Source organism: Equus caballus, chromosome 15 (genome assembly GCF_041296265.1).
Source record: "Equus caballus isolate H_3958 breed thoroughbred chromosome 15, TB-T2T, whole genome shotgun sequence".
NCBI lineage: Eukaryota > Metazoa > Chordata > Mammalia > Perissodactyla > Equidae > Equus > Equus caballus.
Genome location: NC_091698.1, coordinates 85383037 through 85404871, shown reverse-complemented (window position 1 = coordinate 85404871; position 21835 = coordinate 85383037). Strand labels below are relative to the sequence as shown.

General features: G+C 56.8%; 2 protein-coding genes and 1 long non-coding RNA gene across 15 annotated transcripts in view; 2 read left to right on the top strand and 1 right to left on the bottom strand.

The window, feature by feature from the left end:
• Positions 1 to 5370, top strand: part of DRC1 (dynein regulatory complex subunit 1) — a 41985-nt gene extending 36615 nt beyond the window's left edge. For both annotated transcript variants that reach the window (XM_014731256.3, XM_023619366.2), the window contains exons 13-17: positions 163 to 249; positions 2070 to 2254; positions 3347 to 3490; positions 3834 to 3936; positions 5116 to 5370. In XM_014731256.3, coding sequence (XP_014586742.2) covers positions 163 to 249; positions 2070 to 2254; positions 3347 to 3490; positions 3834 to 3936; positions 5116 to 5172 — 576 coding nt within the window. In that variant the 3' untranslated portion in view covers positions 5173 to 5370. The remainder of the gene's footprint in view (positions 1 to 162; positions 250 to 2069; positions 2255 to 3346; positions 3491 to 3833; positions 3937 to 5115) is intronic.
• Positions 5371 to 5859: 489 nt separating this feature from the next.
• Positions 5860 to 21835, bottom strand: part of OTOF (otoferlin) — a 99225-nt gene continuing 83249 nt past the window's right edge. For 2 of the 12 annotated variants that reach the window (XM_070235752.1, XM_070235750.1), the window contains 21 exons: positions 21647 to 21766; positions 20977 to 21138; positions 20699 to 20861; positions 20046 to 20176; positions 18612 to 18641; positions 18064 to 18186; positions 16266 to 16332; positions 15250 to 15386; positions 14991 to 15125; positions 14457 to 14594; positions 14018 to 14145; positions 13749 to 13919; positions 13048 to 13208; positions 12183 to 12325; positions 11716 to 11804; positions 9891 to 9989; positions 9497 to 9738; positions 9175 to 9353; positions 8968 to 9068; positions 8302 to 8504; positions 5860 to 6912 (listed from right to left, as the gene is read on the bottom strand). In XM_070235752.1, the coding sequence (XP_070091853.1) occupies positions 6740 to 6912; positions 8302 to 8504; positions 8968 to 9068; positions 9175 to 9353; positions 9497 to 9738; positions 9891 to 9989; positions 11716 to 11804; positions 12183 to 12325; positions 13048 to 13208; positions 13749 to 13919; positions 14018 to 14145; positions 14457 to 14594; positions 14991 to 15125; positions 15250 to 15386; positions 16266 to 16332; positions 18064 to 18186; positions 18612 to 18641; positions 20046 to 20176; positions 20699 to 20861; positions 20977 to 21138; positions 21647 to 21766 (2895 nt within the window). In that variant the 3' untranslated portion in view covers positions 5860 to 6739. The remainder of the gene's footprint in view (positions 6913 to 8301; positions 8505 to 8967; positions 9069 to 9174; positions 9354 to 9496; positions 9739 to 9890; positions 9990 to 11715; positions 11805 to 12182; positions 12326 to 13047; positions 13209 to 13748; positions 13920 to 14017; positions 14146 to 14456; positions 14595 to 14990; positions 15126 to 15249; positions 15387 to 16265; positions 16333 to 18063; positions 18187 to 18611; positions 18642 to 20045; positions 20177 to 20698; positions 20862 to 20976; positions 21139 to 21646; positions 21767 to 21835) is intronic. The other 10 variants (XM_070235754.1, XM_070235753.1, XM_023619361.2 and 7 more) reach the window with 6 other exon arrangements.
• Positions 6556 to 7550, top strand: LOC138917708 (uncharacterized). The gene is made up of 2 exons (XR_011426151.1): positions 6556 to 6857; positions 7097 to 7550. It is a non-coding gene; the product is annotated as an uncharacterized lncRNA (long non-coding RNA).

The following is a 21835-nucleotide window of genomic DNA, read 5'->3' as shown; positions in this document are numbered from 1 at the left end:
TCCCAATCTCACTGCCTTTCCCAGCGTTGAACCCCCTCCACTCTGGGCCATGGCAGGTGTCGGGGTGTTGAGGGGAGCAAGCCAAGCCCCCTGCTCTTAGGAGTGAGGGTCTGTTGATTCCCTGGATGTGACGTTTGAGCAGTCCTTCTGTTTCTGCCTCAGGCCATTGGAATTGAAAGTGAGGATGACTTGTATAAACTGGTGAACTTCTTCCTCAAATACCAAGCTCATCATTCACTCTCCAGTCAGGTAAGGCGAAGTGCAATCAGAAAGAGAGCATTTAAAATTCTCCTGGAGGGCCCCAGAGGGCAGTGCTGCCTTTGAATAATCCTTCTGGAGAAAGAGTGAGGGTTTTATGTCAGGGATAACTAACTTAGCATTTTCCTTATTATTGTTACTTTTTCTGTTTACAAAGGGAAGAATGGTTGGGGCTCAGATGCTGTTCTCAGACTGGGGCCCCAGGGGTCTTTTCCTGGGCCTCCCTCACAACCAGGCCTCAGCCACCGTGAGACCTGGGCCCACCAATGCTGCATGTTTTGATCCGCAGCACTTTCCTGCAAAGCAGGGCCCATTTCTAATACTTACCTTGATTGGCTCTTCTGAAGCAGTCATCAGGTTAAGAATATTATAACATTTTAATTCAAAAATTAAAAACTTCAATTTAAAAAGTTCTTTTTAGTTTACTAACCTCAGGGTGAGATCCCTGATATGCTTCCAAAAGGAGTTGGCTGAGTGAACAAAACTCAGAAGCCATAAAGGAAAAAAAAAGATATATTTGACTATGTTAAAAAAAGTTCAGTACGGTGAAAATCACTATAAGCAAAGTTAAGATAAGGATGACAAGCTGGGGGACAATATTTTTAACTCATATCACAGGTAAGGGCTATTTCCTTAATATGTAATGAACCTCCATAAACCAATAAGAAAAAGGTCAACAACTCAATGGCAAAGACAAGGAATATGAACAAACACCTCCTAGAAGAGGCAATAGAAATAACTTCTAAACATATGAAAAGATAATCAGGCTTTCTTGTAATAAGAGAGATGCAAATTAAAACTGCCCAAATTCCATTTTCACCTGTCAGGTTGGCAAAAATCTGAAAGCCTGATAGCGCATAGGGATGGCTGAGGGGTGGGAAACAGGCACGCTTGTGAGAGTTGTGTAAGTTGCTGGTGGGAGTGTAAATTGTTGTGGCCTCCATGGATGGCAGTTGGGCGGTATCAGTTACAAAACCATATGCACTTTGCCTTGCAATTCCTCTTCTAGGATTTTGTTCTATAGATGTACATCCATACATTTGAAATGCTGTGTTTACTGTAGCTTATCCATTGCAGCACTGTTTGAAGTGACAGAAGATTGGAAATAATCTAAATTTCCATCATTAAGAAAGTGATTAAATAATATATGGTGCATCTACACCATGGAATACTATGCAACTGTGAAAAAGGAACACAGAAGTTTTTAATGTATTTATGTGAAAAGATCTTCAGGTTTATTGGTATGTGAAAAAAGCAAAGTGCAGAACTGTGTGCATAGTGCAGCATCACACAAAAATAGGGAGGAAAGTATGTTTGCTCTATGGACATAATATTTGGGAGGATATATAAGAAACTGATGACATTGGTTTGCCTGTGGGAAGTAAACTGAGTGAACTGTGAGATAAGAGTAGGAGGAAGATGCTTTTGAATTTAAAAATTAGAATAGAATTTAATTTGTATTATGATTCAAAAGGATATACATATATCATGTAGGTTTTATGAAGATTAATAAAATGAACACCTGGGAGCCCCGATTTAGAAACAGAACATTGTCATTGTTTTGAAGCCCCATATGCCTGTCCCTGGTCATCCCCCTTTCTCTTCCACTCTTTCCTCTCACAATTCTTTTCTTGTGTAAATGTCTCCCTCTGCATCTTTTCTGTAACTTTGAGAGCTTTCTGCGAACTTTCCTCCGTTTTTGTCTCTTCCTGTCTGTCTTCATATGCTCACGCCCGTGTACCCCCAACCCATAGTTCCTGCCCTTGCACCTCTCTTCAGATCAACCCTGGAATCTCTGTCACCCACTACAGGAGCAAGCAAGCCTGATGTCAGCGCTGGAGCCAGCAGAGCAGGCAGATGTTGAGGGAGGGAAGCAGGAAAGCCTTGTGGAAGGGGAGCTGGAAGAGAAGGAGACCCCCCCCTCTCCCGGGCTCATCCACCCCAATGATGTCCTCAAGATTCTGGAGGCCTTTGTCATGGGTCTGAAGAAGCCTAGGTGGGCTGTGGTGCTGGAGGGCTTGCCTGAGCACTGGGGAAGCTGCATGGGATGGGGCCAAGCAGGTGCTAGTGAGTGGAAAAGAGGCTAGTGAGCAAGATCTTGGGGGGTGAGGAAAGGGATATCTAAAGGGAGGGCGAGAGGAGTCATTGGACATTATCTTGAAAGAAAGGGGGTGTAGAAGTGATTTGCATTTTTTCATTCCTCATTCATTCAATCAACAAACAAGTACTGGGGTCTGCTATGTGTAGGCCCCTGAGAGATACCTCCTTGTGGTCAGAACAGTGGTCAGAGCACATACAAGGTGTCACGTTGCTCAGAGGCAGAAGTGGTTGACTCCAACTGGCATGTCAGATAAAGCTTTAGGAGGAGATGGCACCAGAACTGGGTTTTCTTAAGTGGATAAAGTGGGGCAGAGGGCATTTCACGATGTGACAACCCGGGGCAAGGCCTGGTGTGTTCAAGAATCATGACAGAGAGGGATGGTTAGTGTCAGGGGTCTGGGAAGTGGGAGCGGTGATCTCCAGATCATGGAGAGCCTTGCCCAACGTGCCCGAGATTTTTGTCGTTACCCTGCAGTGGGCCGGAGCCAGAAAGGGGCCTGAGGCGGTGGGGGAGCTGTGGTTAGACTTGTGTTTCAGAAAGATCACTTTGGTGGCAGGGAGGGGGTGATGCTGGATGCAACGAGAGCAGTCAGGTTTGTCCAGGTCGGGGTGAAGTCCTGGATTAAGGCCATCCTAGCAGAGATGGAGAGGAGATCACCCATTTTGAGAGCTGTTTTGAATGCATTAGTGAAGAAATGGGCATAGTTTGAGCCGTAAGGCCAGTGAGGTAAACTGATGGAGAGAAAGAGGGTGGATGAAACTCTAATGACAAAAGTGACAATGACACCGAGAATCGGGAACATTGATGATAAGTATGTGTCCTTTTGGAGGATCCGTCATAATCTGGTTGATAAACATGTATAGCTGAGTGGGTAGGTGACAGGTGGGTAAGTGGTAGGTCTGTGAGGGACAGACATGGTGACCGGCACTGCTTGGGGGCCTGAGTGGTGCCGGGGGGGAGGGTGGTACCAGTGCTCTTGACCTGCAGGGACTCTCGGGCGCCAGTGAAGTTGATGAAGGACGTGCGTGATGACTCAGAGGACTCTGAGTACTGGAAGGCCCTGGCCACAGTTATCCCCGACGCCACGCAGAACCTCTGGGATGCGCTCTACACGGCCTTGGAGAAATACCAGTAAGTGTGGACGTCCTGGCCCAGGAGAAGGAGGGAGCCGGGCGGGTAGGCGGGGGAAGGATTCTGCTTGGAGCAGCCGCATTTACCACCTCCCGTCCCATGAACTCTTGGGGAGAAGAGCTGCCTTTGGCAACTCCTGATGAGGGACACATCACATCTGGACCTGTCCTCCCTGCCCTTTCCCACTAGCCTGGCTCGTGCAGGGCAGGAGGGTTGCTCTGGTGGCTGAGACTTCTGGGGTCCTCTTCCACCTCCACCCACAACAGACACACAGAGACCCTGGCCCCTGCTTGGTAGAGGATGAAGGATTCACTGGGCCTCTAACCTACGTTTCTTCCCGAAGCCTCGTTCTGACGCAGAGGGCCAAGCTGCTGATGGAGAACAGTTCTCTGGAGCAGCAGAACACAGAGCTCCAGATGCTGCTGCAACAGTATCTAGATTCCAAGGTGGGTGACAGGGACCCTGCAAGGTAGGCGGGGTGCTCAGGAGGCCGGGGGAGGCGGTGGGACTGGAGCTGATGTTAGGAAATGAGGAGCCCTCTTCCTCCGGAGGCCAGGGAGCTTTGAGATGTGGGTTGTAATAGTGTCCCTTTGATGCCCACGGTTTTGGGCACCAGCTGCTGTTGGACCACTCTTAGAAGCAGTCCCACTCTTGGAAGCAGTGACAGCTCCACAGCTTCCAGAGCGCTTCCATAGGATTTTTCTTTTTTGGTCTCAACAACCCGTCTGTGAGGTACCTAGGGCAGTAATTATTCTCCCCCTTTCACAAAAAGGAGAATCAAAACATGGAGACTTTGTAACTTGCCCAGAGTGCGGGCTTTCCCACTCTGCCAGCCCACTTGTCTGGCGTAGGATGTGGCGTGGTTAGAGGAGGCTCCCGATGGGGCAGATACTGCCTGGCCCCCACTCCTGCCCACTCCACTGGTAGTTGGGGCAGCTTCCTCATGGCCTGAAAGAGGACAAATCTCATTGTCTCTGCTCCAGAGGGAAGAGTTCACTCATAACACAGTTGCTGGCTCTGCTGTGCTGATGTGGCATCCTTCATGTGGTCCCGAGGCCATGGGCCAGGAGGGTTGTGCCACACTGGGCCGAGCGTCGGTCCTGCATCATCAGCTGTGCATGTGAGGCCAGCCACAAGCCCAGGCACTGGGGGGGTGTGGCCCCATGTGGTCTCAGGCCCAGGCCACACCTGAATGGGGATGTGGTAAGCCTGAGTGTCGTAACAGCTTCTTGGCCTGTGACAGGTCTCAGACATTAGGGGACCGTTTGGTCCATGCTTCCTTTGATGCTGCTGTGTATAAGAGTTTAGGGGAGAGGGCGGGGCTAGACTGAGGATGGGATGGGCAGGTGAAGAGGAGAGGGGAGCATTTAAGAGAACGGCAGAGCAGAAGGTGGAGAATGTTACTGGAGGTTAGCTTGCCAGAGAAACCAAACAAGAAGCCCAGGGGCTTGTCTTCTGAAGGAAGGCCGACGGGGGCTTTCCCAGGCATTTGGAAGCATTTGGGGAGGACAGGCTTGCAGAGGCTTGGAGGCCTGTGGGAGAGCCAGCGTGTGCCCCTGACCCCAGAGCCAGGGAGAAGGAGGGCCCTGGGGAAAGCAGAATGACCTTTGTTCTTTCTTTTCCAGATAAACTCGGAACTGCAGGTTCCTCCGACTCAAGTGTTCGGGGTACCTGCAAAGTAGAGCCAGACCTCGGAGGCTGCGGGATCAGGGCAGATGCTGGTGTTGGTGTCGGTGCCGGTGCCTGAGGCGCATGCATCACCTGGGAGCTGCCTGGGTCTGCTCTGGATGTTCCGGAGCCGCTGTTGTAGGTCCTGTCCAAATAAGGCGACAAGAGGAGTTACCTGTATCCTCAGTCATGATTAAAGTCTTTAAAAAGTTGTGGCTGAATCTGTCTGAAGAGGTCAGGTCCGCTGTGACACGGCCCCCTGCCCCCAGCTCTGTGTCACGAGGGGACTTTGTTCCCGTCCTCAGATCGTGGTGTGAGGACAGGCACGTTGCTGTGAGACAAGGCCCAGGCAGCGGCGTGGGGCCCCTTCTTGCTTCTGGGGGCGGTTGGTTTCTATGCATGGAGGCTGGAGCTCTGGGGCTCTTGTGGGGTCTTAGGCCTTCAGACTGTCCTTGGGCCTGCAGGACCCCTTTGGTGAGGTTTTGGGGCCCCTGGGTCCACCCTGGTGTGCCCCCTGGGCTGTGACATGAGGGTCCTTCTGTGGGCAGCCTGGGCAGGTGGCCTTAGGCCCGCCTGGAACCCTGGACCATGAGGCCATCCAGAGGGGCCCAGCTGGTATTGAGTTTGCCAACCTCAGTGTGCCCACTGACCCTGTGCCCCCACACCCGTCCCCTCACTTGACCAACTGCAGACTTGTCAACTCAGTGTTTGATTTCTTTTATTAAGAGAAAAATCACCACTCAAGAAAGGAAAAACAGCAAAGAGAAACCCAGCTCACACAGGCAGAGGGCAGCACTTCAAAGAACAAACTCCTGGCTGAGCTGTAGGGACCGAAGGGCAGGCTCTGCAGGGGGAGGGCAGAGGTTGCCTGGGGAGGTGGGGGGACCAGAGGTTCGCTCTCACTGCTCCGTGTCTAGGCTTGTGAGCACTAGCCTGGCCGAGGAAGCTCTGGGAAGCCATAAACCCCACAGGCAGGGCAAGGCCTGGGCTTGTGTACCCGCCATGGCCATGGCGACTGCCCGGGCAGGAGGAGGAGCCCTGGGCCATGGAGCCAGATGGAGGCAGCCACGGCAGGGTTAGCAGGAAGGGTCTGGCCCACTTCTGCAGCATGACGGTGGAGTCAGCGGCCCTCACAAGATGATGTCTGGGGAAGGGCAGGGGGATGCTGTTTGCTTGTTCTTTCTTTTCAAAGCCCTGGGCACTGGCCCAAGACATGATTCTCAGTTAATTTCATTAAAGCTTTAGTGCTTGCCAGAAGGCCTGGGGGAGGGTGTGGGGTGGCTTCTTCAGAGCCAGGGCCTGCAGAAGTTGCCTCAGCAAGCTGGGGCAGATCCCCAACCCCTCCCACATTCCCCACCCACAGGCAGGGACCAGAGAGGCAGGACAGGGCGAGCAGCAGGCTTGGGGTGGTGATGATGGGCGCCCCAGCAGCCAGGAGGCAGGCTCCTGGGACCTGAGGCCCCAAGGGTGGACACCGGGCTCCTCAGGCTCCCCAGGGAGACGGGAACGTCCACGCCAAGGAGGGGGAAAAGCACAAGCCCAGGAGAGGAGCTGCAGGGAGGCCATGGGGCCTTCACGCTCCTAGGAGCTTCTTGACCATGTAGCCGGGGAGGCTGTAGAGGAAGAGGGCCAGCATGAGCAGCCCCAGCAGCGCCAGCACGATCTTGATGATGAGCCACTTGTACCGTGTGCAGATGAGGTACTTGATGGACTTGAGGGGGTTGAGGAACCAGACGAAGGCCGTGTCGGGCCGGCTGCAGGAGGGGGAGACTCAGTCAGGCAGTGGCGGCTCTCAGGGCACCCCCTCCCTTCAGCCCTTCTAGACCCCAAGAGGCCCCATCACAGCCACGGTCCCAGAAGCAATGAGGGCGGGAGGCAGGGTTCGAGCCCACTTCTCAGCATCAGGTTTGCAGCTTATATTCCCTGTCGTCTTTGCAGGACCCCCTGGCACCCCCCGCCTCCTCCCAAGGCCTCAATGGCATTTCTGGCATTGGGCAGCCATCCAGCCTCGACCTGGATGCTCGCAGCGATGGCAGCTCACCACCTGAAGAGGCAGCGTGCTGCAGGCAGCCCTGAGTATCAGCTTTCGCAGTTCAGCAACGTGGTCCATTGCCCCTGCTCGCTCTCCGTGAGATCAGCACCCCTCACCTCCCCGCCTTTCCCATGAACAGAAGCTTCTGTCTGCACCAGGCCCTGCCAGGGGTCTGAGGAGCCCTGTCACCCTCACCCACCGGCCCACTGCCAGGCTGCCATCGCTACTCTACCTTCTGCACGGCCTCCTGGCCAAGAAGTGCATGTTGAGGTTTATATTCTGTTGTTTGTGTTCCAAAAACAACAGGTTTTATGAAATGTCAAGATAGAAAAATCAAAGTATTGAATATGCTTTTTCAAATTCCTGCCCCGCCAACTCCTGGAGGACACTGCGGAGCGGGGGTGTGGGCTCAGGGCACCTGGTTTCCAATCCAGGCTGGGACAGGCAAGTGGGGCACCTCTGTGAGCCTCAGTTTCCTCACTGACACAATGGGGTTGACAGTGGACCCCGCCTCCGGGGTTGGTAAGGGCTGAAGGGAGGCAGTGACAGGCGACGCCCCCAGCACTGCCTGGCGCGGAGCATGCTCAGCAAAGGCTGGCTCCTGAGCCGTTGACATCGGGTGGAGCTGCTGACCACTCTGTAGGGCGGACAGCGGCTCTGGTCGCCAGGTGGATGCTGGTAGAAACTATGCAGGACTCACTGGCTAATCCTAGGCAAACCCTTTCCCCTCTCCCTGTCCAGAGCTCAACTTCTTTCTGCCAGCGGGACCGGGGTGGAGTCTGTCAGGAATGTCGCTGGGCGAGGAGGTGGTATAGTGCGAAGAACACTGGATCGGCAATTGGGAAACCCAGGCTGAGTCCTAGCTCTACCCTAATTTGCTAGGTGACCTTGGGCAAGCTACTTCACCTCTCTGGCCTAATATGTAAACGTGCAAAATAGTCACTTCCAGTTCTGAGTCTGCGGAACTATTTGAAAGCTTGAAAGTTGGCTGTGTCTGTGTGTGCATATGCGTGTGTATGCATGTGTGCGTGCACTTGTGCATGTGCACGTGTGTGTTCTGCATGCTGCTCAGCTCATGAGCCCTAGCTCCAGAGGAAGAAGGGAGGAGTACCAGACCCAGGAGGATGCCGGGCTCGGGCCCCCAGGATCTTCTTGGCCAGGTAGCCAGGCACAGAGTAGAGGAAAAGGGCGAGGCGGAGAAGCAGAAGCGCGAGCGGCAGCAGTTTGAGGAGCAGCCAGCGATATGTGTGCCACAAGAAGTAGCAGGCAGACTTGAGAGGGTTCAAGAACCAGATGAAGCTTGTGTTGGGCCGGCTGGAGCAGCAAGAGGAGCGGAGGGGGCACGGAGAAAGGACACAGGGAGTGAGGGCTCAGGGCATGGCGAGGGGCCCCAGCCAGGAGGGGCCTGACCCTGGGCTGAGTGTGCGTAGTTCCCGCCACCTCCACAGCCATCAAGGCTGCCTGGGGCCCCAAATTCCACCACTGCAGCTGTTTGCCTTTGACTGAAGCTAGGAAGAGCACTTGACTCTGCTAAGTGTGGCCTTCCCGCGAGGGGCGCTGCTTCCCAGGACGGACAGCCCCTGCTCTGCTTCAGAAGGAGCTGGTGGATTCCGCAGGGAAGGAGAGGAACAATGAGGCTGTGGCCCAGGGAGGGACAGAGAGGGCAGAGGTGCCTGCAGAGCGGGGGCAAGAAGACCAGAAGGTTCTGGTCCTCTTTCCTGTTCCAGGGCCACCAGGGGCCAGCGCGGCAGGGTGGCCTGACAGGCAGGGCACTCACTTGGGTTTCTCTAGGGGGTCAGGTTCATTGCGGGCCAGGCCAACAGGATTCTTCTCCGCCTCCTCAGCAGTGAGTAGATGCAACTCCGCCTCCACCTTGCCCTGCAGAGAGGGACAGATTGGGCCCAGAGCCCGGGCCAGGTGCCAGGCAATCGGCACTCCAGCCTGGCCCAGCCCTGCCCTCTGCCTGAGCAGAGCTGGTGCCCACCGTGAGCTCAAACTCGTCATTCTCATTTCGAGCCAGGAGGGGCCACCAGCCTTTGACGCGCTTCTGCTTGAAGATGGAAACCAGGGGCACATCCACCTCCCCCGTGGCCATCTCCATGGTGCACTGCTTGGCGGTCTTTGCACCCCGTGGGAACCGGTTCAGGTCCAGCTCGATGGCCCCTGTGGCAACCTCAGAGTCAGAGATCGGGTCAGACTGACCCCATGCCTCACTCACCTGGGGTGGGCTCACCTGTCCTTACCTCCCCCTGCCTTATCCCCTCCATTTTGGGTCCCAGTCCCCCCCGCCCAGCCTGGCCCTGCACCCAGGAAGTCGTCCGCGGAGAAATGGTCGGCATCCCAGATCTGCAGGGTGAGCCGTGCTGGGATCTTGTATTCGGTTTCGTCCCAGGAGAACATGGACTCCTTCTTGGAGATGACAATCTTTTCCTCGGCAGCCAGGTAGTCGAAGGGGAACAGGTAGCGCCAGTTGAAGTTGCCCTCGCCAGTGAGGGAGTGGTAGTGGACGTCTGTGTCCTGCTTGTCCTCCTGCTGGCCCTTCAGCCACCTGCGGGATGCCACCCGCTCCAGACCTGCAGCCACACCCAGAGGGGCCTCTCCCCACCCCACAGCTCCCCTTGTCCTCTCCCTCCTCTCCTGCCTCCCAGGAAGGTGGCTCCCCAGCTCAGCTCCCTCCCAGCCAGGGGGCCTCTCACTGACCCCCGCACAAAAATGTCACTGGACTTCTCCCCAGTGAAGAAGTCATCGTCCTCCAGGACCACTTCATCCGTGTTCCACACGATGACCCGCAGCTCGTACCTGGGCAGGGTAGAGGCTGATCACCTGCCTGGGGGTGGGGTTTCCCCAGGGTCTTGGGTCTAGGATGGGGCAGGGGGCTGGAGATGAGATGACCAGTAGTCTTGGGGACTCAGGGCTGGGCCAGGCTGGGATTGCGAGAGCAGATGTGGGGAGATGCTGAGGGGATGGGGAGAAGTTGGGGCCCCTGGTGAGCGAGAGAAGGTCAGCCAGCCAGCATGGCAAGCCCTGGGGGAAGCCTGTCTGGTGGACAGCCAGGACCCCCAGCACACTCCTGGACAGGGAGGCGGCCTCAGGGCAGGGAGGGGCAGGGGCCGGCTGCTGGGGGGTGGCTGAAGCGGGGCCCAGAGAGTCAGGAGCAAGTTCCCCTGTCTGCAGAGGCCAGAAGCTCCACGGCAGTTCCAAGTGAAGTTTACCCAGCAGCCGGCAGCGGACACCCAGGGAATTTGGTTTCCTTTATGTCCTTGACCCCAAAGAGGATTTTCTCCTCCAAGTGTAATTGTCATTATAAATGAAGTAGTTACATTTCAACCATTAGGAGTGAGGTTGAGTCATCCACTAAAAATGGGAGTGTGGGCCTCACTGGAGTTAACGCCCTGGACAAGTGACACCTGGGTTGGGGTGTCCCCAAGTGGCAGGCTCTGGAACAGCACATGCATGGCCTCAGACCGGGAGGCTATTCCAGGCAGAATTGGCTGCATGATTTGTGGGCCCAGGGCATAAAGGGAAAGCAGGGCTCCTTGTTAAAAAATCATTAAGAATTTCAAGGGGCTGGCCTGGGGGTGCAGCGGTTAAGTTCGCATGTTCCGTTTCAGCGGCCCGGAGTTTGCTGGTTCGGATCCCAGCTGCAGACCTACACATCACTTTTCAAGCCATGCTGTGGCAGGCATCCCACATATAGAATAGAGGAAGATGGGAACGGATGTTAGCTCAGGGCCAGTCTTTCTCAGCAAAAATAGGAGGATTGGTGGCAGATGTTAGCCCAAGGCTAATCTTCCTCAAAAAAAATATCATTAAGAATTTCAAGATTGCCATCATGAAATAAACATGGGACGCTGTGTGAATCCACGCGCCCATGAAGCTGGTCCTGATTCTAGGCACTGAGGGTGTCAGAGCTGGCAGTGACTCCATCCTGCCACTTTACAGATGGGAAAACTGAGGACTAGGGAGGCAAAGCGACCTGGCCGGGGTCGACTAGCAGGGGCAGGTGGCTTGGCTCCTGGTCCAGTGCTCTTTCCACTCTACCATGCTCCTGCCTCTTCTGGGCACTCACTCCTGCTCATCTCATCAGCAGGTTCTTGAAATAAAACGTGGTCGAGCTTCATGACAGCCTGGAGTGGGGACTGTCAGAGAGCGGAGCAGACTCTCAGGGGTTCTGTGTCTTGTGTGCAAGTGTACGTGTGGACGTGTGTGTGGGAACCCATGGTAGTGCCATGTGTGTGTGCATGGGCGTGTGGAGGAGAGCAGCGGTGAGGCTGAGAGTCCACTGGAGGATGCTGGCGTGTTCTCATTGCCCTCATCGACCGTACACAGATGGGGGTGTGGCCCCTGCCTCAGCAAAGGGGACCCATCCGGGGCAGGCCCCACAACTCTCTTGATGGTTTGGTCTGTTCCCCCCACAAGGCCACATGAGGTGCCCAGGGAATGCCAACTGACCATTCCTGGGGCCACAGGGGAGGTGGGAGGGGTGCGGGGAGGGAGGGAGTGGTCCTGGGCCTGAGCAGCTCACTTCTTGGGTTTCCGGGGAGAGATGTCCAGAGGCGTCCCGGGGGCTGGCATGTCCATGGGGAACATGTCCACCCACAGCTCCAGGCGACCCTGAGGAAGAGGGGGCATGGCAGACCTCCCCACAGACTTCTCCCGTCTGCCCAGGACGGCCACCTCTCCTCTCCCTCCCAACCTTTGCTGTCTCAGGACCCATTTCATCAGTTTCCATCCTTGAACGCCAGGAATTCCTATGACATCATCAATAGCCAATCACAGCTTCTGAGGGAGACACCCCAGGTCTCCACATTCTCACTCAAAGGAAAGACCCGTGCCACTGAGTTACCGTGAAGGGCCTTGGTGGGGAGGTGCCCCCAGGCTCTGGGGAATGCAGAGAATAGCATGAGGATCCGTTCTTACGGACTCAGGTTGGGACTCCCCGATTCCAAATACCAAAGGACCTCAGATCCGGACCAGGCGAGCAAGCGTCACCTGCTCGATGCCTGGCTTGTCAGGGTTGAGCAGCGGCCGTGTCTCCACATGTTCCGGCACCAGGCGGCAGCCCACGCGGGGGATGTCCTCCCAGTGCCTCAGGGCGGACAGCGCCACGTGCTCTTCTGTGGGCTTCCTCTGACCTGTGGGTTCCAGCGGGTCAGTCGCACACACGGGCTCAGCAGGACAAGAGACCTGTGCTGGGCTGGGGACTCAGGGGCACAAAGAGGGCCCTGAGCCATCGCCCATCTGCCCATCTCCGTTTTACTGTTGGGGAAACTGAGGCACACAGAGAGAAGTGGCTTGCCCAAGCTCTCAGCTGCCCCATAGGGCCCAGAGAGGTCTGTGTCCTTGGGATTTCTCTGCCTGGGGGACTTGACCAGAGAATCCTCCTGGGCTGTGAGCTCTGGGAGGGGAAGAATCCACTTCCTGCCCCAGCACCCTGAAGGTGGTCAGCACAGATACCTCCCGATTCTCTGGGAAGCGCCACATGAGTGAAGGAGTGGGGAGAGCATAGGGCTTAGAGCCAGAAGGACCTGGGCCCACGACCTCGCTCTGCTCTTAAGAGTCATGTGACCTTGGGGAAGACACTCCAACCCTTTAGGTCTCAGTTTCCTCATCTGCAGGATGGGGAGACTCTCCCTACCCCACAGGGATGCTGAGAGGGAGAAAGAAGGCAGCAAGTGGGTCAGTGCCCTGTAGCAGGAGGTGAAGGGCAGAGGCTCGGCAGACAGGAGTGGGACTCGGGGCTGATGAGCAGAGGGTCTAAGGAGACGCCAGGCTGGGCCTCGAGGTCCCACTGTGGGGACATGGGGGTCCCTCCTTGGCCTCTGACACCCCATGGCCGCATCCAGCGCCCCTTTACCATTCTCGTCCTCGATCTCGGAGGGCCCAGTGAAGACGCGGTTGGACACCTTCACTCTCCCGGGGGGCCCAAAGTGGGGGCCATCTACTTTGCCCTCCTTGCAGAGGCGGGTCAGGATCTGGCTGGGCTTCATGGGGTCCCGCCAGATATTGTAGCCATGTCTGTGGGAGGGGACAGACAGGCTTGGTGGGCTCAGGTGGGGCTGGGCCATCCCCGGGTGACAACTGGTTCTGACAGTTCTCTTAAGTTGCCTATCACCCTGGGTCAGCAAGAGGGCCCTGCCCTGGGCTCCAAGCTCAGCTGAGACACTAGGGCTGCTGGAGGCTGATGCCTCAGGTCCCAGGCTCTGGCCCCACGTACCCAGTGTCCCAAGGATGAGCATCCAGCCTCCCCAAAGCAGTGCGCTCTGCATTCCACTCTCCCTGCACTGTGCCCACTCCTCTAGAACCTCAAAGACTGCCTTGAGGAAACTGATAACCAGAGAGGTTAAGGGGCTTGCCCAGGGTCACACAGCCTATCTGTGGCACAGGGCCGTTAGATCCCCAGTGGACTCTTCCTCGTGCACAGTGCTGCCCCTCCTGCCAGCCCACTTTTCTCTCCTTGTCTGCCTCCTCTGTCCTGCGACCCCTCAGCTCTCTCCTCGTCTTGGAATCTGCAGTCCAGGCCCTTGAAGGCCCATGTGCGTGCCCCGCCCCACGCACGTGGAGTAGGTCTGGGCGATGCCACAGGTGGCGCGGTGCTTGCTGTAGAAGCGGTTCTCCAGGTCGATCTTGGTTTCCCCAATGAGGTCGTCGGTGCCGACCAGATCCCAGTCGTACACGGCGACCGTCAGCATGGATTCCATGGGGAAGGAGGCCTCGACGTCAAAGGACCTGGCGGGATGGGGGTTGGGAGAAGGGTTGAAGGTGGAGTGGGAGGTGGGCTGGGCAGGGGAAGACAGGGCAGGGGCGGGGGCGCCAGGAGGCCTTACTTCCCAAAGACAGGGTTGAGCTGCTTGGAGATGTAGTTCTCCTTGTCGCGGATGTCAGTCTTGCCTAGCCGGATGGCGATGTAGGGGTCGGCTTTGCCATTGATGTCTGCGGGGTGCAGGTCGGTGGCCTGACATGGGGGAGGGGTGCTCCTGAGCGGGTTCCCCACACCCTCCTCATCTTCCAGTGCCCTCACCCCCTCCCTGATGGTCCCACGATGGTGAAAGGCAGGAGCACTGGCCCAGAGGGAGGAGACTTACTGTGTGACCCTGGGCAAGTCACTGCCCCTCTCTGGGCCTGGGCTTCCTCCTCTATAAAAGGAGGGAACTAGAGCAGATGACCTCCCTGGTGCCTCCCAGCCAGGGGCTGTCAGTTTGCAGCTGCTTCAGCTGCTCCTGGGCGGGAGGACTGGGAGACTCGGGGGATGCAAGGGGGTCTCACCCGGACCACATAGATGCGGACCAGCACGTTGATGGGGTCATTGCTGGGGATGCCCTGGAACATGCCATAGCTGGGGTCGTAGCCGGCTTCCCGGGATACATCCTCTGGGAGTGGCACTTTGTACACGCAGAGGGAGCCCTGGGACGAGGCAAGTATGGATCAGGGTGCAGGTTCCCACAGGCACAGGCAGGGGTGGCATTCAAATCAGCCAACAGCACTGGGGTCTCTGCATCCTGCTGTGGCAGGGCCTTAACCCTGTAGTTGCTGGATCATGCGAGGCATCAGGGCTTCTGGAGGGAGTGGCCATGGCAGTGGCGGGGGTGGGAGAGGCAACTGGGGTGGGGGCTCAGGGCAGATGCTCTTTATGAGCCAGCATGGAAGTATTTCATCTTTCACCAACCAGCATGGCTGACAGCTCCCCTGAGTGTCAGCCCTGGGCTTGGGGGTGAGGAGGAGAGCCGGTGCGGTGGGAGCAGGGGTGCTCAGGGCTCAGGGCCTGGGGCTTAGGGGCTGGGCCTGCGCTCCTCTCCAGACCTTGAAGCGGCCCACGATGCGCTCCTCTTCGGTGGAGCCGTCCTCGTCATCCCCGGTCTTGCCCCGCAGCAGGTTGAAGGTGTGCAGCCAGTCCTCAAAGTTGTCGAACTCAGACTCCAGCTCCTTGGGGTACACCTGAGCCGGGTCGGGCCGTCAGGGGGACGAGGACTGTCCACCGGCCTCTGTCTTGGCCCACCTGCCACCTCCCAGCCCAGCTGTGAGCCCACACCCCCAGCGGGGTCCGCTCTCAGACCCTCACCTTAAGCTCATCGATCTTGGGTTTCTTCTTCTCAGGGGCCTCGGACGCCTGGCCGGGGCCCGGGCCCTGGATCCTCTTCTTCTTCTCCTCCTTCGCTGCCTTTGCCTTCTCCTTGCCCTTCATCGGCCCCCTCAGGCCTGGCCAGAACCATAAAAGGGGGCCTAGTCAGTTCGGGGCAGAAATGATGGAGCAGGAAGGCCTGGGTTGGAGACCCAGCTCCACCGCTAAATTTACTTTGCTAATTTAACTTTGCAAGACTCCGTGTATCACCCGTGAAAGGCAGACAATACTCCCTGACATGTCTGTCGGACACAGGGGCAGGGCACCAATAAGGTCATGCTGGGAATGTGTCCAAGACTGTTGTCACACCCTTTGACAGAGCAGGGCATGGAAGGAACATAGGTCTGGGGCCAGGTCACTTTCCTCTCTGGCCTCAGTCTACTTGTCTGTAATATTAAGAGGGTTTTTCTATATCAGCATTTCCCAAACTGCATTCAGTGGAACACCAGGTGTGGGAATTCTTGGAATACTTTGGAAGAAAGGGTACATCGTGGTCAAATAAGTTGGGGAAATATTTTATGCTGTATCTTTTAGAGACTTATAATAAGACCTGTATATTAAAGGTACTGAGAAGTCCCGCAACAAAGAACTTATTTAACTTATTTGACCCCAGAACCCTCTTTACCCTCCAGAATACCCATTAATAGTGTTCCACAGAAAAGGTCTGGAAAATGCTGGATGAGATGAGCTCTGAGATCCCTTCCAGCTCTGATGTTCTGTGGCTTTAAATGTCTGTCCGTCACTGTGGTTGCTGAACTGGTCAGAGTAAAAGCCACTCTAGATAAGGGCCTAGTCCTGCTCCCTGGTGCCCAGGGTGCCTGATGGTATCTGCTGTTGGCTCCTGCACCGTGAGGGCCCATGGGAGGGAGAAAGAAGCAGCTGGTGTGTCAGGCAGGGGCGCTGGGCCATCCAGGGGTGGGGAGAGGGGTGCAGAGATCCAGGGCTGCGGGGCTCACCGTCAGCGTTGTCCATGTCCTCCTTCTCCTCCAAGTCAATTCCCGAGGCCTCCTGCTGTCGAAGTTGCTGCCAAAAGATCAGGTGAGAGGAGGGAAGGTGGCCTTCCTGGTGAGGGGCTGTTGACCTGTGGTCTCAGACTAGCCTTAAATGCCGAGAAGCATAAACTCTTTCTTATACCGGGTTTCAAACCCAGCATGCGCTCTGCTTAAGTGGGCTGAAAAAAGTTTATGCCGTGTATAATATAACTAGCCGTACTTAGGAGTTTATGATTCTTTTGTGTATTATTTAAGACAGATAGTGTCCTTCAATGTTGCTTCTTGGTGGTATTTTGTTTTTAACGTAGAAAAGTATAACTGAGTAAGAAACTGTGCTTTATTTTCTATCACTCAGTACACCCCACCTACAGGAAACGCAATCACCAGGTTTGAACCAAGGTGCTGTCTGGTGGCAGCTGGTGCGAATTACAGGAGTAGAGACAAGGAGACGACAGGCATGGAGCTCCAGCCTGGTCAACCTGAATCCAGGGGCTGATGGTGGGAGAAGATACAACGAGGTGTCCCTCAATTATCTGCTCTCCTGATCTTTAGAAGTTTTGCTGGGCTCACAGCCACCTGGCTAAAGATTATATTTCTCAGCCTCCCTTGCAGCTAAATGTGGTTACAGGGACTAGATTCTGGCCAACGTGAACACAGTGATATGTGCAACTTCTGGGTTGGGCCCTTAAAAGGAAAGGAATACACCTCCTCTTCTTCTCTTTACGCCTTTCTGTGCACAGGTATTAGGACAAGACAGCGAGCTTCTAACCATACAGATACCAGTACCGAGATGGCAGGGTCTTAGTCCCTGTCACCATCAAGGCACCATACCAGCCTAACCCCCACCTCCTGAGCGATTATGGGAGAAAGAAATGTCTGTCTTGTTCACACCAATCTACCTTACAGCAGCAGCTGAGCCTGTGCCCTGATTAATATGGATGGCAAACATCACACGTGGCTTGGGTCACGGAAAGAGTCTGGGGAGAGTGTGGCTGGATCAGCTCAGGTCCTACCAGGGAAACACAATCACAGGCATACGTCCCTCCTGATCAGTAGGTCCGTCAGGGAACGTCCTGAGCTAGGTAGGCAACGCAGAGAAGAGACAAATGAGGAAGAGGAGAAATGCATTTTCTGGAACTTGCAATCTGACTCAGCAGACAGAACCCATGTGCAGGCAACAGGGGAAGAACATTTCACAGCGACAGTGACTGAGATGTGTAAAGTGAGACAGTATGAAGATGTGCAAGTACTAGTACTACTGAGAAATCGTTGTTCCCTTTTGGTCTCTGAGCACATGTTTCTCCTCTTCCTCAAAGGCCACCTCCTCTGTGAAGCCTTCCCTGACTCCCCAGGCACTGATGTGCCGTTCTTACCACACTGTACTGTATCTGCTTACATGTCCATTTTGCCCAGTAAACTGAGGGCTCCTCAGGCAGGTGTGGCGTCTTCTGGCTCCCATAGCACCTAGGATGGTGCCTGACTCATCATATACGCTCAAGAGATGTTTGTGGCATAAACGGATGAGGACAAGAGAAAACCAAGCCAGGTCAGGTAGGCTGGACCACCATCCTGGAAAAGGTGAGCTCCGAGCCAGAACCTCAAGGGTGCGAGACAAGGCTGTTCTAAGCTCATGTTAAGGGAGTGGGGGAGTCAGCTCTCGTCGGGAGCGGGAAAGAAGCTGGACAGGAGGATCTTATGTGGAGCTGGCGTCACCTCCCCGGCCCGATTCCTCCTCACCCCCAGCCTAGGCCCGAGGCCTCACCTCCTTCATGGTGTCAATGGAGGCAAAGTACTTGGACCACCAGTCCAGCATGCTGTCATCCGGCTCCTCCTCCGGCTCTGCCGAGCTGCCCTTCTTCTTCCTCTTCTCCTTCTCCTCCTCGGCCTGGAGGGTTGGCCAGGTCCACAGTCCTACATACGTCCCTGCGCCCTGGCCATTCCCAGAGCCCTCGATAATCTGAGTGTCCCCCATCCATTCTGACTATGTGCTCCCGGGAAGCCCTGGGCTCCACGAGGCTCTGTGGGGCCACCAATGTCAAAGAGGCAGGACCTTGTTTTCTGGGAGGAGGATGCCGTGGCCCAGGGTGGGTCATGACCTGCCCACATGAGCCCCTGGCCAAGGCAGGATTGGCACTCAGGGCCCTTGCAGCTCAAGCAGCTCTCTCCCCCACCCTCTTTGGAGGGGTGTGCTGGCCAGAGCATCCAGGGGCTGGGGGTGGCTCAGTCCCTGACGCTGGGCCTCTTGGCCTGATATCCTATGCCAGTGTCGGGTCCTGTCTCCCAGAGCCCTCCAGATGGGCCCACACTCACCACATCCACCTTGACGACGGCATCAGAAGTCTGCGGAGGAGAACCAAGGAGGCAGGGGCAGAATTAGTCCCCAGGGCCTGATGCAGTGGCCCAGTCAGGAGAGAGGAGGAGGGGCTCATGCAGGGTCGTTCACTGTGTGTCCGGAGGCCCTGGGCTCACGGGGTTGACTGTGCACTCACGAGGGCACGCTGCCTGGTGAGCTGAAAAAGGTCTGCTCGGCAGAGGTTTCCCGGACCCTCTGGGTGGGGGCACCCAACCCTGAGAGGGTTGTCAACTCCCAGATAATTTCAAGGGCAGTCAAGGTCGGGGGAGGCGCTGATGCGGCAGGCAGGAGGAGTTCAGTAATTCTGCCTCGATGGAGGCAGCTCCAAACTCCATTTTTCCTCCTTTACCAGGGCAAGTGCCTTCAAAATTAAGTGGCCACACACACAACTGCATAGCTGAAGAGGACTCTGGTGAAACCCCCCACCAGAGCCTGGGGCCTCGGGGACCACGGGGAAGCTCAGGCCAGTGCTGTCCTCTGTCTTGTTCACTGATGGCCTGAAACTAGGGGGTTCCCTCCCTGCCCCCCCAGGAGGAACAGGCTCCGCAGGGAGGAGCTCAGGAGGCCGGCAGCTGAGGGGCACGTGGGATCTCCAGGCGCAGCCCCAGGGCCCTGGCAGTGCCATCCCAGGGCTGCAGGCCCGCCACCAGGCCTGGTCTGCTCCCCTTTCCTGAGAGCTGTGCCCACTGCTCACTCAGTTGGTGGGCCAGGACCCTCTGAGGTCAAGGATTATGGGCCAAGGCAGGGTTGTTTCAGACCAAGCGCAGACCTCAGAAGCCAGGAGATGCCCCAGGCTGTGTAAAGTAAGTGAGGTCGGGAATAGGATGCTGAGGATGTGGTGGAGAGGAAGCCCACTTCCGGCCCCTCAGCACTGTCTGGACTCAGGATGGCCTGTTCCAGGCTGGCTGCCATTCTGCCCTCCCCTGCAGATGCCATCTCCTCAGCTGACAGGTCTCGCTCGGGCAGATAAATGGCCCTAGTCTCAAAGCCAGGAGGAATACGAAGCTTCCACCTGCAAGTCCCTCCCCAGCCCAGGTCTGGGGAGAGCTGTGTGTGAGTGACTGGGATGGAAAACCAGGGACCCTCTGGAAAGAGCAATGGTGTTCGCACAAGGAATCCATTGCCTGAGGTGTCTTGTTGGAGCAAAAATAATTGCAGGCTGTTCCCTCAAATTATTACTGCTCTCTCTGTCTCTCACACATGCATACCACACTCGTGCACACGTGTGCACAAACATGTGCGAACTGACAGTCTTGCATACCAGGATACAGTTGTTTGCACACGCAGTCAGGGCTGACCCTCCACCATCACCCGCCAAAGGAGGCAGCCCGGTTCCCAGGAAGTGCCACGCGCAGGGGCACATTCCCAGTCAGAGTGGGGCTGACCCTTACCGCATCCAGCTTCACCATGGTCTCCAGCTTCCTGACGGGCACCTCTGGCTCCATGTTCACCACAACCTCCCCTGTGGGGTGAGAGGAGGGGACCCCATTGCACAGCACACGGCAGCCCTGGAGGAGCCTGACTGGACAGAGAAATGGACAGACAGGCAGACAGACAGAGAGGAGTAGGGGTGACAGTGAGAGTCAGGGGTGGCCGGAAAGACCAGAGCGGATTCTGAAGCTTTCTGAGGGGAGAGGGAGGGATGGGGCAGTTGAGGGAGGAAAGATGGGCATGAGGAGAGGGAGAAAGTGAGCCAGAGAGGGCAGCGAGCTGCTGCAGAGTGAAATAGTGGAGGCCGGGCCAGGTGGGAGGCTGGGAGAGAGGCCGGGCGGGGCCAGGTCTCCTCCAGGAACTGGCAGAGGAATCAATCTGCCCTCGGGACCTCTCAGGACGTCTCCAGCTCTGGTCCCTTGTGCCCTAGGGTGAGGGGTGGCCCTGGGCAGCTGTCTTTGGCCCCCAGAGTGGGACCTCCCTATCGGCCTCCCCTACACCCACTTGGGCGTGCCCCCGAGGAACAAACTGGCAACTCTGTGGACTAGACTGGGAGCTGGAGCCCCTGCGTGCAGGGCGTGGAGCTGGGCCTGGGCCCAGGGTGTGGCCGTACCCGTGGTGCTCCAGCTGGGGGCCGAGCGGTCCGGGGGCCGGTAGATGAAGCGCCTCAGGGAGCTGACGGCGTGGGAGCCCACCAGGGTGTAGCGGCCGAAGGCGCGGCAGTCTACCACGCGGATGTTCAAGGGCGGGTGCAGTAGCTCATTCTCTGGGAGGTCCTGGGGGTGTCAGCCAAGTAGAGCCTGAGCTCAGAGAGGGGGGCAGAGGCCCCTGCCGTGCCCAGCACCCCAGCCGCACCCAGCTCTGCCTGGCTCCACCAGAGCCTGCACCCACCACTTCAAACCACTTGACGAGGGTGTTGAAGTTGGGGTTCTTCTTGTAATTGTGGATCAGGGAGGACTGCACCCCCTTCCCCGCACACTCGATGTCCACCCGCGGCCGGTCCACCTGGGCCAGGTTCACCCGCTTCAGGTCCCGCAGGCCCCAGAACAGCACCTGGGTGAGGGGAGGGGGGTGGGGAAGAAGAGAGCCCCTCAGTCAAGGGAGCCAGCTGTGGGGGGCTGGGCCGCCTGAGAAGGAATTGGGTAGTGGGTGGGCAGTGGCTCAGGAGGGGCAGAGCTGGGAGAGCAGAGGAGGGGTGGGTGTCGCCAAGGGGCTGTGGGGGAAGGGTGGGAGTGGGGGCAGACATGAAGCCTGGCAAGAGTCCCAGAACATGGCAGTGTGACTCAGTGGAGACTGGACAGGAACTGGGCTGGGGTGGGAGCCTGGGTCTGCTGCTGCTCCGGGTGTGACCTTGGACAATCACTTCCCCTCCTGGGCCCTCAGTCTCCTTATCTGAAAAATGAGGAGTGGCCTGAGGTTGCTGAAGACCCCTGGGGTTTAGTGCCAACAGTGTAATATGTGCATCTGACCCTTAGTGGCAAGTGAAGGGGCCAGAAAGTGAGAGCACGGCGGGGCCCGACCACGGCAGGGAGAGGACGGGCCGAGCGGCGCCCCTACTCACCTCGATTCGGTACTTGCTGAGCACAGGCCGGATGCCCACAGGCACAGGCATGATAGGACCCCGGTCCACGTCCACCGGGCCATTGATGGGCGGCAGGTCGGCCTTCCCTGCCGGCCCAATCTGGGGACCGGAGGTCATAGTGTCACACCCTGGGGAGCCTGGGGAGGGCCCTCTCCTTCCCCAGGAGTT